General features: G+C 41.1%; 1 protein-coding gene across 1 annotated transcript; it reads right to left on the reverse strand.

Annotated features, from left to right (window-relative positions):
* Nucleotides 1–89: 89 nt before the first annotated feature.
* Nucleotides 90–16,153, reverse strand: slc35g2a (solute carrier family 35 member G2a). The gene is made up of 2 exons (XM_061893678.1): nt 15,961–16,153; nt 90–1,902 (listed from the first exon to the last, which is right to left on the reverse strand). The coding sequence occupies exons 1-2, from the start codon at nt 15,988–15,990 to the stop codon at nt 550–552; spliced, it is 1,383 nt and encodes a 460-aa protein (XP_061749662.1). The 5' UTR covers nt 15,991–16,153; the 3' UTR covers nt 90–549.
* Between the last annotated feature and the right edge of the window lie 514 nt (nt 16,154–16,667).

The following is a 16,667-nucleotide window of genomic DNA, read 5'->3' on the forward strand; positions in this document are numbered from 1 at the left end:
GCTACAATCGGGCGGGAGGCGGAGTACACCCTGGACAAGTCGCCACCTCATCGCAGATATATACTGTATTAATAAGACGGACCTGGAAGTTGTTGAACAACATTTAATGTACACAATATTCACACACTTTATGTTTCCCTCCGGGTTGTTGTTGTTTTTTTTTTGCACATTTTCTTCCAATCCTGCGTGAACATTCCACATGACGACACAACAAAAACACGAAACTATTTCGCCGTGAAATACTGTCTTCCGCCTGTCACGTCTAGCCCCGCCCACATCTCGGAGCCAAAAGCGGGCGTTGGATGAAGTCAGAAACCAGCCCGGACTCACCACTTGGTAGTTCCCAGAACCTTGCAAGAATTTATGTGTCCTTCTTGTTGTTGTTGGCATCGAGCGAGTCGGGGGTGAAACTGGCCATGAAAGAAAGAAATGGCGATCAATACTGAACTTTGTGCTTGGCAGAGGTAATAAAGTGGAGTAAAAGTGGCCATGAAACAAAGAAATGGCGACCATTTCATGAGCTTTGTGCTTGGCGGAGGTATTTAGAGTTTATTTAATGGGCGAGTCCAGGATCTCTTCGTACTCCTCCCGGTGGCGCCGGGCGGCGCCGCGGGAAGGGAGCAGCTTGACGGCGACCAGCCAGCCCACGCTCAGAATCACCATGGCGTTGCCCACCACCTCGGTGGCGGTGGGCGCCATGGGCAGCAGGGCCAGGTGCAGCGCCGTGGCCAGGGGGACCTCCACGCTCTGGCAGGCGGACACCAGCGCCGGGTGGAGGCGGGCCAGGCCGTGGGTCACCCCTAGGAACGCGGCGGCCGAGCAGGCCACCAACCCCAGGATCATGCCCCAGGCTTGGGCTCCCTGGGGCCAAGACCAACCCTCCTGGAGCAGAACCAGCGCCAGCGGGGCCAGCAGGCACCCAGTCCAACTCACCGTGAACAGAGCCGTGGCCGCGCCCACTCGTTCCTTCAGGGAGCGGTACCCGACCAGGGCCAGGGCCATCCACAGCCCGGCCAGCGCGGCCAGGGACCACCCGAAGGCCCCCCTCCAGAACGCCACTGGGTCAGCCGGGGAGTCGGAGTTGCTCTCATCCGCCGCCGGAAGTAGGAGAACCCCCAATCCGCACAGTCCCGCCCCTAATGTGATGCCGTCCGCCAGCCCCAGGCGCTCCTCCAGCAGCAGGAAGGCGAGGGCGGCCGACAGCGCCGTGGTCGCCAGGCGCCAGGTGGTGGCGGCGGTGTCCGGGGCGGCAAAGGTCAGCGAAGAGTAGGCGCAGCAGAGCGAGAGGGAGTAGGCCACGCCGTAACACACCAGACGCGGACGGCAGCCTTCCGGTCCGAAGGGGTTCTCCCCCCGGTGGAGCGGCACCACCACGGCCAGCAGCTGCACCACGCAGCGCGCCAAAAGAAGGAAGATGGCGCCCAAGCCCAGCCGCTCCGACGCCACACGAGTCAGAATAATCACGCAGCCGTTCGCCAGCGCCGCCCCCAGAACTCCCACCCAGGTGAGCCGGGACGCGGACACGGACGCCTCCCCGAAACTGGCCAGCTGCTCCCCGACTCCTTTCGCCGCCTTGGCTCCGGCTTCGCCGCCGCATTCCGCCTGGGGTCCCGGGGCGGCGCCCTTCTCCTTGTCCCGGGACCCGAACAGACTCAGGGGCCACCGCTTGGCCTCCGTCAGCCGCTTGCGGTCCGAGGTCTCCTCCAGGAAGGAGCCGAAGTCCTCGAAAGACGGCGCGTCGTCGTAGCCTTCGTCCCCGGGCTGGGGGAAGTGGGTGTGGCCGCCAGGCTGCGGGGAGTAGGGGGCGTGTCTGGCGTACTTGGCGGTGACCGTGTGAGGGTGGATCTTCACGCGCTTCTTAGCGGCGGCCAGGAGGTGGGACGACTCCATCGTGGACCGGACCTGCCGGAGAAACCAGACCGTTCTTCGTCATTTTTAGCGCAATGAAATGTATGCACTTCTGTTAATGACCACTAGATGGCGCTCACCTACCAACAACATGCTAGTTCTTAAAATCGGCAATTTCAGTCTTGTATTTCTCAAGTTAATTCCGAAACAATATATTTTTATTTTATAAAAAAAATATATAATTAATGATAATAACAAATATAAATAATTACCACAACGATGGTCTTTTTTTCTTGACAGTTTTAAAAACAAAAAGTACAGAATGTATAATTAATGATAATTAAAAATATGAATAATTACTATAAAGATTGTCTTTTGTTCCTGACAGTTTTAAAAACAAAAACTACTGAATATTTAAAAATTTTAATTTTATTTTTTAAATAATTAAATATTCCTGATTATTTTGGTTCTATATATGATGTACAAAAGTCCAAATATTTTTTCACAATTAAGTCCAATTCAATTAATTTTTTAAATACATTTTGATAAAAACGTTTTTAATCCTTATTTTATTTATTAATTTCCAAGGAATTAAAATACAATATCATCAATAAAAAATAAAAATAATTACTATAACGATGGTCTTTTTTCTTGACAATTTTAAAAACAAAAAGTACAGAATGTATAATTAATGGTAATTAAAAATATAAATAATTACTATAAAGATTGTCTTTTTTTCCTGACAGTTTTAAAAACAAAAACTACTGAATATTTTAAAATTAAAATTTTATTTTTTTAATGATTAAATATCCCTGATTATTTTGGTTCTATATATGATGTACAAAAGTCCAAATATTTTTTCACAATTGAGTCCAATTCAATTAATTTTTAAAATGCATTTTGTTAAATACGTTTTTAATCCTTATTTTATTTATTAATTTACAATGAATTAAAATACAATATTATCATCAATAAAAAATATTAATAATTAGTATAACGACTGTCTTTTTCCTGACAGTTTTAAAAACAAAAAGTACTGAATATTTTAAAATTAAATTTGTCTTTTTTTAATAATTAAATATTCCTGATTATTTTGGTTCTATATATGATGTACAAAAGTCCAAATATTTTTTCACAATTAAGTCCAATTCAATTAATTTTTAAAATGCATTTTGATAAAAACGTTTGTAATCCTTATTTTATTTAGTCATTCACAATGATTTAAAATAAAATATTATCATCAATAAAAATATAAATAATTACTATAACGATAGTCTTTTTCCTGACAGTTTTAAAAACAAAAACTACTGAATATTTTAAAATTTGAATTTTATTTTTTTAATAATTAAATATTCCTGATTATTTTGGTTCTATTTATGATGTACAAAAGTCCAAATATTTTTTCACAATTAAGTCCAATTCAATTAATTTTTTAAATACATTTTGATAAAATACGTTTTTAATCCTTATTTTATTTATTAATTTACAATGAATTAAAATACAATATTATCATCAATAAAAAATATTAATAATTAGTATAACGACTGTCTTTTTCCTGACAGTTTTAAAAACAAAAAGTACTGAATATTTTAAAAATAAAATTGTCTTTTTTTGATAATTAAATATTCCTGATTATTTTGGTTCTATTTATGATGTACAAAAGTCCAAATATTTTTTCACAATTAAGTCCAATTCAATTAATTTTTAAAATGCATTTTGATAAAAACGTTTGTAATCCTTATTTTATTTAGTCATTCACAATGATTTAAAATAAAATATTATCATCAATAAAAAATATAAATAATTACTATAACGATAGTCTTTTTCCTGACAGTTTTAAAAACAAAATTGCCTTTTTTTTCCTGTTTCTAGTTTTATATTTTATTTATTTTTATTATCTTTTTAATATTATTACTATTTTTTTTACACTGTGGCACTTTGAGGTTGTTTGCTCAACGTAAAGTGTTTTTTTTTTACAAATAAAATCTATTATTATTATTATATTTTTGTGCCTGTTTGACAAAACATTGTTGACATTTGAAAATATTCAACTCTTCACTGCCTTCTTTTATTGTGAAATAGATAAAGAAGTAAAATACAGCACTATGTCATCAGTTTCTGATGTATTAAATTGTATAACAGTGCAAAATATTGCTCATTTGTAGTGGTCTTTCTTGAACTATTTGGAAAAAAAGATATCAAAATAACTAAAAAATTGTTGAAAAATAAACAAGCTATACAATAATAATTTCAAGCTGCAAGCAGCATTGGTCTGGCCTGCTTTGGCTGCTGCCCCTGCGACTCAAAACCTGGTCAAAGTCAGACCCACATAGAGGTTTTTGTTTCATGTCTCTACGACATTCCTAACAGAAGTTACAAGCAGTTTTGTCTGTGTTTTTTCCTAGGGGGCGCTAGAGTGCAATTTGGATTTTTGGGGTTTGGTTTTTTATAAGATGGCAATTTTCGCCAGTCCTGATGTGTGTGTAAAATTTGGTGAGTTTTGAAGCATGTTAAGGGGGTCAAATTGCAGCTCGGCGTTTTGTGGATGTTGTTGATAAATGGCTTTCGCTTTGCATAGTGGAGTATTTTAAGAGGGTCAAATTACATCTCAAAGAGGCAAAAATTACATTTTTTAGGAAACTTTGCGCAGGGGTTCTTTGAATGCGCTAAATCAAAACCGGAGCAGTTATTAAAACTCTGTGAATAACTTTTAATCAGAAGGGTTCGATCTCTCTCCTGTGCGAGTTTGAAGCCGACACGACAAACGCGCTCAGAGGAGATAATGTTTGAAAAAAGGTGACGGGTTTTTTACTAAACTTTGATTTTGAAGGGGTAATTTTAACCTTCCCGTTGATTTTTGCTGAAGGGTGTCAATTATTAAAATGTAGGTCTAAGTGAGACCTACATAGAGGTTTTTGTTTCTATAAAGATTTGTACACATAGAAGTAATCATCAACTTAAAGTGCCCTCTAAAGGATTTTTTAAATTGTTGCTATTTTTAGAATATTTCTTAAAAATCTCACGTACCCCTTGCCATACCTTCAAGTACCCCCAGGGGTACGCGTACCCCCATTTGAGAACCACTGATGTATATTATGCATTTATACACATTGTGCAGCAGCTTAAAGGATGTACTGATGTGTACATTATGCCAGTGTTTTTCAACATTTTTTGAGCCAAGGCACTTTTTTTTCATTGAAAAAAATCACCAGGCACACCCCCAGTAGAAAACATTTAAAAAATTTAAACTCAGCAGTGGATATTCACAATAAAAAAGTCATTTTCGCAATTGTTGGATATGAATTCAAACCCTAGCCCGGCGTTTTTCAACCTTTTTTGAGCCGAAATTTGAAATGATAATAATGAGTAAAAAATACCAATGTCATATCAAATAAAATGTAAATGGTAGCGGGGGGTGTATATTGTAGCGTCCCGGAAGAGTTAGTGCTGCAAGGGGTTCCGGGTATTTCTTCTGTTGAATTTATGTTTGCTATGGTGCGGATGTTCTCCCGAAATGTGTTTGTCATTCTTGTTTGGTGTGGCTTCACAGTGTGGCGCATATTTCTAAAAGTGTAAAAGTTCTTTATACGACCACCCTCAGTGTGACCCTTATGGCTGTTGATCAAGTATGCCTTGCATTCACTTGTGTGTGTTAAAGCAGCATATATGATGTGACCGGACCGGCACGTTGTTTGTATGGCGGAAAAGCGTTTGTGACGACAGGCTGTAGAGCAGTGGTTCTCATATGGGGGTACGCGTACCCCTGGGGGGACTTGAAGGTATGCCAAGGGGTACGTGAGATTTTTTGGAAATATTCTAAAAATAGCAACAATTTAAAAAATCCTTTATAAATATATTTATTGAATAAGACTTCAACAAAATATGGGTGTAAGTTCATAAACTGTGAAAAAAAAATACAACAATGCAATATTCAGTGTTGAGAGCTAGATTTTTTTGTGGACATGTTCCATAAATATTGATGCTAAAGATTTCTTTTTTAGTGAAGAAATGTTTAGAATTAAGTTAATGAATCCAGATCCCCAAAGAGGGCACTTTAAGTTGATGATTACTTCTGTGTGTACAAATCTTTATAGAAACAAAAACCTCTATGTAGGTCTCACTTAGACCTACATTTTAATAACTGACATCTTTCAGCAAAAATCAACGGGAAGTTAAAAATGAAAGTTTTGTAAAAACCTGTCACCTTTTTTTGAAACATTATCTCCTCTGAGCGCGTTTGTCGTGTCGGCTTCAAACTCGCACAGGAGAGGGATTGAACCCTTCTGATTAAAAGTTATTCACAGAGTTTTAATAACTGCTCCGGTTTTGATTTAGCGCCTTCAAAGAACCCCTGCGCAAAGTTTCCTGAAAAATGTCATTTTTGCCTCTTTGAGCTGTAATTTCCATCCATCCATTTTTCTACCGCTTATTCCCTTTTGGGGTGGCGGGGGGTGCTGGCGCCTATCTCAGCTACAATCGGGCGGAAGGCGGGGTACACCCTGAACAAGTCGCCACCTCATCGCAGGGCCAACACAAATAGACAGACAACATTCACGCTCACATTCACACACTAGGGCCAATTTGACCCCCTTAAAATGCTCTACTATGAAAAGCGAAAGCCATTTATCAACAACATCCACAAAACGCCAAGCTGTAATTTGACCCCCTTAACATGCTTCAAAACTCACCAAATTTTACACACACATCAGGACTGGCGAAAATTGCCATCTAATAAAAAACCAAACCCCAAAAATCCAAATTGCACTCTAGCGCCCCCTAGGAAAAAACACAGACAAAACTGCTTGTAACTTCTGTTAGGAATGTCGTAGAGACATGAAACAAAAACCTCTATGTAGGTCTGACTAAGACCAGGGCTTGAGTCGCGGGGGCAGCAGCCGAAGCGGGCCCGACCAACGCTGCTTGGAGCTTTAATTTATCATTGAATCGCTTGTTTATTTTTCAACAAGATTTTAGTTATCTTTTTTTCCAAATAGTTCAAGAAATACCACTACAAATGAGCAATATTTTTGCACTGTTTTACAATATAATAAATCAGAAACTGATGACATAGTGCTGTATTTTACTTCTTTATCTATTTTTTTTCAACCAAAAATGCTTTGCTCTGATTAGGGGGTACTTGAGTTAAAAAAATGTTCACAGGGGGTACATCGCTGAAAAAAGGTTGAGAACCACTGCCTCACAGTGTTTGGAGGACGAAGAATACTGAGTTGCATCCCAAGAACACCATACCTACTGTAAAGCATGGGGGTGGAAACATCATGCTTTGGGGCTGTTTTTCTTGCTAAGGGGACAGGACGATTGATCCGTGTTTCGTCAATAAAGAAACGTGTTAATCGAGAGCTACTGTGTTTTCTTTCCAGATTAGTCGCCGATAAACACAACCAATATAAACAGAATACGAGTTCAGAAACGCTCACGATAATTGAGGATCAGGGACTAGATATTATCGGCAGACGACGATAACGGGCGACGTCATCGGTTGATGTCGTCAGCTGATTGGTGCCTTCACACATCGGCATTATATTATAGAAATGACCCTGGCGGCGGCAAAATCGGCGGAATTCCGCGGAAAAATTCTCATCCCTGTAGATCAGGGGTGTCAAACTCAAATACAGAGTGGGCCAAAATTTTAAACGGAACAAAAAATCCGCGGGCCAAGGTTGAACAAATTAACCTTTTAATAGGGACTCAAACACGTTTTGCATTAAATATTGAACAGGCAAGGGTTATATAACTTTAGTGACATGCAAAATCCAGTTTCAAATAATAATAATAATTAAAGCTGCAAGCAGCGTTGGTCGGGTCCGCCTTTGGCCGCTGCCAAGCCCTGGTCTAAGTCAGACCTACATAAAGGTCTTTGTTTCATGTCTGTACGACATTCCTAACAGAAGTTACAAGCAGTTTTGTCTGGGTTTTTTCCTAGGGGGCGCTGGAGCGCAATTTTGACTTTTGGGGTTTGTTTTTTTATTAGATGGCAATTTTCGGCAGTCCTGATGTGTGTGTAAAATTTGGTGAGTTTTGAATTATGTTAAGGGGGTGAAATTACAGATCGGCGATTCTGGATGTTGTTGATAAATGGCTTTTGCTTTGCATAGCAGAGCTTTAACTTGCACTCTGAAGCATTTTAAGGGGGTCAAATTATAGCTCAAAGAGGCAAAAATTACATTTTTTAGGAAAATTTGCACAGGGGTTTTTTGAAGGCGTGTAAAATCCAAACCGGAGCAGTAATATAACTTTAGTGACATGCAAAATCCAGTTTCAAATAATAATAATAATAATATCAATGGCATATCAAATAAAATTTAAATAAAAATGTTACGCCCTTTTTTGTATTTGCAATCTTCTGAGGTAAATATAAAAAAAAATTTCCACAGGCTAATAATAAATTTGAACATAAAACAATAATGAATGAACCAAACATTCAAGCCTTGAAGTAGCATGAATAAAACGTTATTGGTTAGTTTGCTGGAAGTTTCCCGGAAGTGCTGCATGGGGTTCTGGGTATTTTTCTTCTGTTGTGTTACGGTGCGGATGTTCACCCGAAATGTGTTTGTCATTCTTGTTTGGTGTGGGTTCACAGTGTGGCGCATATTTGTAACAGTGTTAAAGTTGTTTGTACGGCCACCCTCAGTGTGACCTGTATGGCTGTTGACCAAGTATGCACAAATATTATGTGACACGCTTTTATTATGGAGGAAAAGCGGGCGTGACGACAGGTTGTAGAGAACGCTAACGGCAGTGGCCCCCAATATTGTTGTCCGGTTGGAAATCGGTGGAAATTCGGGAGAATGGTTGCCCCGGGAGATTTTCGGCCAACCCTCACCATTTTCCCGGGAGACTCGGCAAGTATGAGTATCAGCGGTGGATGCAGTGGGCCAGCTCTAATCTTTAATTGATATTATCTCAAGGGCCAAATGAAATTACGCAGAGTTTGACGCCCATGCCTTAAAGCATAAGCAAGCATGCATGACTATCGCTCTTGTCTCAAAGTATTGAATTGAATTATATTTATATAGCGCTTTTTCTCTAGTGACTCAAAGCGCTTTACATAGTGAAACCCAATATCTAAGTTACATTTAAACCAGTGTGGGTGGCACTGGGAGCAGGTGGGTAAAGTGTCTTGCCCAAGGACACAACGGCATTGACTAGGATGGCGGGAGCGGGAATCGAACCTGCAACCCTCAAGTTGCTGGCACGGCCGCTCAACCAACCGAGCTAAACCGCCCCAAAGTAGGTGTACTGTCACCACCCGTCACATCACCCCCTGACTTATTTTCACTTTTTTGCTGTTTTCCCGTGTGTACTGTTTTACTTCTTGTCTTGCGCTCTTATTTTGGTAGGCTTTTTCCTCTTATTTTGTTGGTATTTCACTGTAGCGGTTTCATGTCTTCCTTTAAGCGATATTTCCCTTGGTTTTAGCAATCAAGAATATTTCCGTTGTTTTCATCCTTCTTCGTGGGGACGTTGTTGATTGTCACGTCATGTTCGGATGTACTTTGTAAGCTCCACAGTAAGTCTTTGCTGTCGTCCAGAATTCTGTTTTCATTTACTTTTGTAGCCCGTTCAGTTTTAGTTTGGTTCTGCATAGCCTTCCCTAAGCTTCAATTTATTTTCTTAGGAGCACTCACCTTTTGTTTATTTTTGGTTTAAGCATTAGACACCTTTTTACCTGCACCCTGCCTTCCGCTGTTTCCGACATCTACAAAAGCAATTAGCTACCGGCTGCCACCTACTGATCTCTATCAAGAATATTTCAGTAGTTTTCATCCTTCTTGTGGGGACATTGTTAATTGTCACGTCATGTTCGGATGTACTTTGTAAGCTCCACAGTAAGTCTTTGCTGTCGTCCAGCATTCTGTTTTTGTTTACTTTTGTAGCCAGTTCAGTTTTAGTTGGGTTCTGCATAGCCTTCCCTAAGCTTCAATTTATTTCCTCAAGAGCACTCACCTTTTGTTTATTTTTGGTTTAACCATCAGGCACCTTTTTACCTGCACCCTGCCTCCCGCTGTTTCTGACATCTACAAAAGCAATTAGCTACCGGCTGCCACCTACTGATACGGAAGAGCTCTATCAAGAATATTTCAGTTGTTTTCATCCTTCTTGTGGGGACGTTGTTGATTGTCACGTCATGTTCGGATGTACTTTGTAAGCTCCACAGTAAGTCTTTGCTGTCGTCCAGCATTCTGTTTTCGTTTACTTTTGTAGCCCGTTCAGTTTTAGTTCGGTTCTGCATAGCCTTCCCTAAGCTTCAATTTATTTTCTTAGGAGCACTCACCTTTTATTTATTTTTGGTTTAAGCATTAGACGCCTTTTTACCTGCACACTGCCTTCCGCTGTTTCCGACATCTACAAAAGCAATTAGCTACCGGCTGCCACCAACTGATACGGAAGAGCTCTAGACAACATCGACACTCAACAACAACAATAGTGCGCGTATCTCACGGCGCACTATTGTGCCGCGGCACAGTGGTTGAAAAACTGCTTTGCAAAAAACATTTTTTTACCCCAAATAGGTGAAATTTGGGGATAGGTTGATTGGCAACACTAAATGGTCCCTAGCTGCGATGAGGTGGCGACTTGTCCAGGGTGTACCCCGGCTTCCGCCCGATTGTAGCTGAGATAGGCGCCAGCGCCCCCCGCGACCCCGAAAGGGAATAAGTGGTAGAAAATGGATGGATGGATGGATAAATGGTCCCTAGTGTGTGAATGTGAGTGTGAATGTTGTCTGTCCGTCTGTGTTGGCCCTGCGATGAGGTGGCGACATGTCCAGGGTGTACCCTGCCTTCCGCCCGATTGTAGCTAAGATAGGCGCCAGCGACCCCGAAAGGGAATAAGCGGTAGAAAACGGATGGATGGATGGATGAATGGTCCCTAGTGTGTGAATGTGAGTGTGAATGTTGTCTGTCTATCTGTGTTGGCCCTGCGATGAGGTGGTGACTTGTCCAGGGTGTACCCTGCCTTCCGCCCGATTGTAGCTGAGATAGGTGCCAGCGCCCCCCGCGACCTCGAAAGGGAATAAGCGGTAGAAAATGGATGGATGGATGGATAAATGGTCCCTAGTGTGTGAATGTGAGTGTGAATGTTGTCTGTCTATCTGTGTTGGCCCTGCGATGAGGTGGCGACTTGTCCAGGGTGTACCCCGCCTTCCGCCCGATTGTAGCTGAGATAGGCGCCAGCGCCCCCCCGCGACCCCGAAAGGGAATAAGCGGTAGGAAATGGATGGATGGATGGATAAATGGTCCCTAGTGTGTGAATGTGAGTGTGAATGTTGTCTGTCTATCTGTGTTGGCCCTGCGATGAGGTGGCGACTTGTCCAGGGTGTACCCCGCCTTCCGCCCGATTGTAGCTGAGATAGGTGCCAGCACCCCCCGCGACCCCGAAAGGGAATAAGCGGTAGAAAATGGATGGATGGATCGATAAATAGTCCCTAGTGTGTGAATGTGAGTGTGAATGTTGTCTGTCTATCTGTGTTGGCCCTGCGATGGGGTGGCGACTTGTCCAGGGTGTACCCTGCCTTCCGCCCGATTGTAGCTGAGATAGGCGCCAGCGCCCCCCGCGACCCCGAAAGGGAATAAGCGGTAGAAAATGGATGGATGGATGGATAAATGGTCCCTAGTGTGTGAATGTGAGTGTGAATGTTGTCTGTCCGTCTGTGTTGGCCCTGCGATGAGGTGGTGACTTGTCCAGGGTGTACCCCGCCTTCCGCCCGATAGTAGCTGAGATAGGCGCCAGCGCCCCCCGCGACCCCGAAAGGGAATAAGCGGTAGAAAATGGATGGATGGATGGATAGATGGTCCCTAGTGTGTGAATGTGAGTGTGAATGTTGTCTGTCTATCTGTGTTGGCCCTGTGATGAGGTGGCGACTTGTCCAGGGTGTACCCTGCCTTCCGCCCGATTGTAGCTGAGATAGGCGCCAGCGCCCCCCGCGACCTCGAAAGGGAATAAGCGGTAGAAAATGGATGGATGGATGGATAGTTGGTCCCTAGTGTGTGAATGTGAGTGTGAATGTTGTCTGTCTATCTGTGTTGGCCCTGCGATGAGGTGGCGACTTGTCCAGGGTGTACCCCGCCTCCCGCCCGATTGTAGCTGAGATAGGCGCCAGCGCCCCCCGCGACCCCAAAAAGGGAATAAGCCAGGGGTCGGGAACCTTTTTGGCTGAAAGAGCCAAGAATCCAAATATTTTAAAATCTATATCTGCAAGAGACATATAATATTTTTTTTCGACACTGAAAGCAACGAAACGCGTGCATTTTTAAGTGAGACCAATTTCTACAGAATAATAAGTCTCTTATTCTTTGTAATAACATTGTTATTCTGAAGCTAACTATGGAGGGGGCGTGGTATGCGGGCCTGCAGCGAAGCGGGATGTGCCAGGACCGGCCTCTAAATCAGTGACAGGTGCGTAGATGGCCCACCTGGGCCTTTTTATCTAATCACCTGTCGCTATGTTATAAGCAGCAGCCGGGAGGAGAGACAGGGTGGCGAGCGAGAACAAAAGAGAGAAAAAGACAATTGCTGGAAAGCAACTGAGAGACTTAATATTGCAACCCTGAGACAGGCTCTCATGTCGGTGCTTGGTGGTCTGAAGAACAAGCCCTAAACTAACCAATAATAAATAAATCACTTCTTACCCTTAATGCAACTTCTTGAACAAGTGCGGTAGAAAAAAGGATGGATGGATTCAAATGCATGAGCATGTTTTATATTTTGAACCTTATTTTTAACACTTTGATTACAAGCGGAATTAATTATTCATTACTTATCGTGTTAAGCAACATCAGCTCAGATTTATCCGAGAGCCAAGTGCAGTCACCGAAAGAGCCACATCTGGCTCTAGAGCCATAGGGTTCCCTAGCCCTAGAATAAGCGGTAGAAAGTGGAAATGGGAGGTGAAATTAGATCATCTCCCACGGCACACCTGACCGTAGTGTGCCGCGGCACAGTGGTTGAAAAACACTGCATTATGCATTTATACACATTGTGCAGCAGGTTAAATAGTGACATGTATATTATGCATTTATACACATTGTGCAGCAAGTAAAAGGATGTACTGACATGTACATTATGCATTTATACACATTGTGCAGCAAGTAAAAGGATAAACTGACGTGTATATTATGCATTTATACACATTGTGCATTAAGTAAAAGGATGTACTGACGTGTATATTATGCATTTATGCACATTGTGCAGCAGGTAAAATAGTGACGTGTATATTATGCATTTATACACATTGTGCATTAAGTTAAAGGATGTACTGACGTGTATATTATGCATTTATACTCATTGTGCAGCAAGTAAAAGGATAAACTGCTGTGTATATTATGCATTTATACACATTGTGCAGCAAGTAAAAGGATAAACTGACATGTACATTATGCATTTATACACATTGTGCAGCAGGTAAAGGATAAACTGACATGTATATTATGCATTTATGCACATTGTGCAGCAAGTAAAAGGATGTACTGACGTGTATATTATGCATTTATACTCATTGTGCAGCAGGAAAAATAGTGATGTGTATATTATGCATTTATACACATTGTGCAGCAGGAAAAATAGTGATGTGTATATTATGCATTTATACACATTGTGCAGCAGGAAAAATAGTGATGTGTATATTATGCATTTATACACATTGTGCAGCAGGTAAAAGGATGTACTGACGTGTATATTATGCATTTATACACATTGTGCAGCAAGTAAAAGGATGTACTGACGTGTATATTATGCATTTATACACATTGTGCAGCAGGTAAAAGGATGTACTGACGTGTATATTATGCATTTATACACATTGTGCAGCAGGTAAAATAGTGACGTGTATATTATGCATTTATACACATTGTGCATTAAGTTAAAGGATGTACTGACGTGTATATTATGCATTTATACTCATTGTGCAGCAAGTAAAAGGATAAACTGCTGTGTATATTATGCATTTATACACATTGTGCAGCAAGTAAAAGGATAAACTGACATGTACATTATGCATTTATACACATTGTGCAGCAGGTAAAGGATAAACTGACATGTATATTATGCATTTATGCACATTGTGCAGCAAGTAAAAGGATGTACTGACGTGTATATTATGCATTTATACTCATTGTGCAGCAAGTAAAAGGATAAACTGATGTGTATATTATGCATTTATACACATTGTGCAGCAGGAAAAATAGTGATGTGTATATTATGCATTTATACACATTGTGCAGCAGGTAAAAGGATGTACTGACGTGTATATTATGCATTTATACACATTGTGCAGCAAGTAAAAGGATGTACTGACGTGTATATTATGCATTTATACACATTGTGCAGCAAGTAAAAGGATGTACTGACATGTACATTATGCATTTATGCACATTATGCAGCAGGTAAAAGGATGTACTGACGTGTATATTATGCATTTATACACATTGTGCAGCAGGAAAAATAGTGATGTGTATATTATGCATTTATACACATTGTGCAGCAGGTAAAAGGATGTACTGACGTGTATATTATGCATTTATACACATTGTGCAGCAGGTAAAAGGATGTACTGACGTGTATATTATGCATTTATACACATTGTGCAGCAAGTAAAAGGATGTACTGACGTGTATATTATGCATTTATACACATTGTGCAGCAAGTAAAAGGATGTACTGACGTGTATATTATGCATTTATACACATTGTGCAGCAAGTAAAAGGATGTACTGACGTGTATATTATGCATTTATACACATTGTGCAGCAAGTAAAAGGATGTACTGACGTGTATATTATGCATTTATACACATTGTGCAGCAAGTAAAAGGATGTACTGACATGTACATTATGCATTTATGCACATTATGCAGCAGGTAAAAGGATGTACTGACGTGTATATTATGCATTTATACACATTGTGCAGCAGGTAAAAGGATAAACTGACATGTACATTATACATTTATGCACATTGTGCAGCAAGTAAAAGGATAAACTGACATGTACATTATGCATTTATACACATTGTGCAGCAAGTAAAAGGATGTACTGACGTGTATATTATGCATTTATGCACATTGTGCAGCAGGTAAAAGGATAAACTGACATGTACATTATACATTTATGCACATTGTGCAGCAAGTAAAAGGATAAACTGACATGTACATTATGCATTTATACACATTGTGCAGCAAGTAAAAGGATGTACTGATGTGTATATTATGCATTTTTCCACATTGTGCAGCAGGTAAAGGATAAACTGACATGTATATTATGCATTTATGCACATTATGCAGCAGGTAAAAGGATAAACTGACATGTATATTATGCATTTATGCACATTGTGCAGCAAGTAAAAGGATAAACTGACATGTACATTATGCATTTATACACATTGTGCAGCAAGTAAAAGGATAAACTGACGTGTACATTATGCATTTATACACATTGTGCAGCAAGTAAAAGGATAAACTGACATGTACATTATGCATTTATACACATTGTGCAGCAAGTAAAAGGATAAACTGACATGTACATTATGCATTTATACACATTGTGCAGCACATAAAATGATGTACAGACGTGTACATTATGCATTTATACACATTGTGCAGCGCAGCAAGTAAAAGGATAAACTGACATGTACATTATGCATTTATGCACATTGTGCAGCAGGTAAAAGGATAAACTGACATGTACATTATGCATTTATACACATTTCTATTTAACTCATTTTCCTTGCAGCATAGCGCGCTTAAGTGTGTGTGTGTGTGTGTGTGTGTGTGTGTGTGTGTGTGTGTGTGTGTGTGTGTGTGTGTGTGTGTGTGTGTGTGTGTGTGTGTGTGTGTGTGGTTATGTAAATGTGCGTCTGTCTGTTGGGGGGTGTATTGTCAAGGTTATGTGGGTGCACCCTTCTAAGGACGTGATGATGACCATGTACTGTACATGACATGTTAATGACATGTTAATGACATGTAAATGACATGTATATGACATGTATATAACATGTATATGACATGTACAGTAAATGGAAATGAAATATGACATAAATATGAAATGATTGCGACATGCACGCAAGCAAAAAGATGGCCTGATGAGAATATTCTTCTTACCTGCAAACATGAAATCACTGATTCATTCATTCATTCATTCATTCACTCAACATGGCCGCTCCGTCCTCGCCTCCCTTGTGTGTCCATCTTCCCCCCCCCAGGTCCACGCGGCAGCTGCGACGTCAGAAGGTCCTCACGGTCGCACCTGACTGCCAGCACGTCGCCTTTAAGGAGAGCCGCTGCTCTTCCATCTCTTGTCTGCCCGACGAGGCTCCGCCCCTCTCGGTGGGGGGGCGGGGCAGAGATGAGTACGGACAACCCTGTTTCGGAGTTGGTAGCAAACATGGCGCCCGGTCGTCACGTGAGGGGGTTTTTGACCAATCGTTTAAGAGATTGTCTGGCCATACTGCATCTGATTGGTTAAATGAACCCTCACGTGACGACAGGGCGCCATGTTGGCTACTAACTCTGAAACAAAGTTGGCCATGTTGGCTCTCATCAGGCTCTGAGGCATAGAAAGAGAATATCAATATTTGTCCAATATAAGTATAATAGTACTCACTATTTTATACTTTGTACTCACTAATAATGCACACTACTTTATACTTTGTACACACTAGTACTACACACTACTTTATACTTTGTACACACTAATAATGCACACTACTTTATACTTTGTACAAGCTAGTATTTTGCCCTATTTTATTCTTTTTGCATACTAGCAGTACTCACTATTTTATACTTTGTACACAATAGTAGTACACACT

Source organism: Nerophis ophidion, linkage group LG03 (assembly GCF_033978795.1).
Source record: "Nerophis ophidion isolate RoL-2023_Sa linkage group LG03, RoL_Noph_v1.0, whole genome shotgun sequence".
Classification (NCBI taxonomy): domain Eukaryota; kingdom Metazoa; phylum Chordata; class Actinopteri; order Syngnathiformes; family Syngnathidae; genus Nerophis; species Nerophis ophidion.

Excerpts from the sequence above, each read along its gene's own strand:
- slc35g2a (XM_061893678.1), bottom strand. The coding sequence starts at position 15,990 with ATGAATGAATCAGTGATTTCATGTTTGCAG. Across the intron at positions 1,903-15,960 it reads CAGTGATTTCATGTTTGCAG|GTCCGGTCCACGATGGAGTC; the intron begins GTAAGAAGAATA and ends TTTCTCCGGCAG.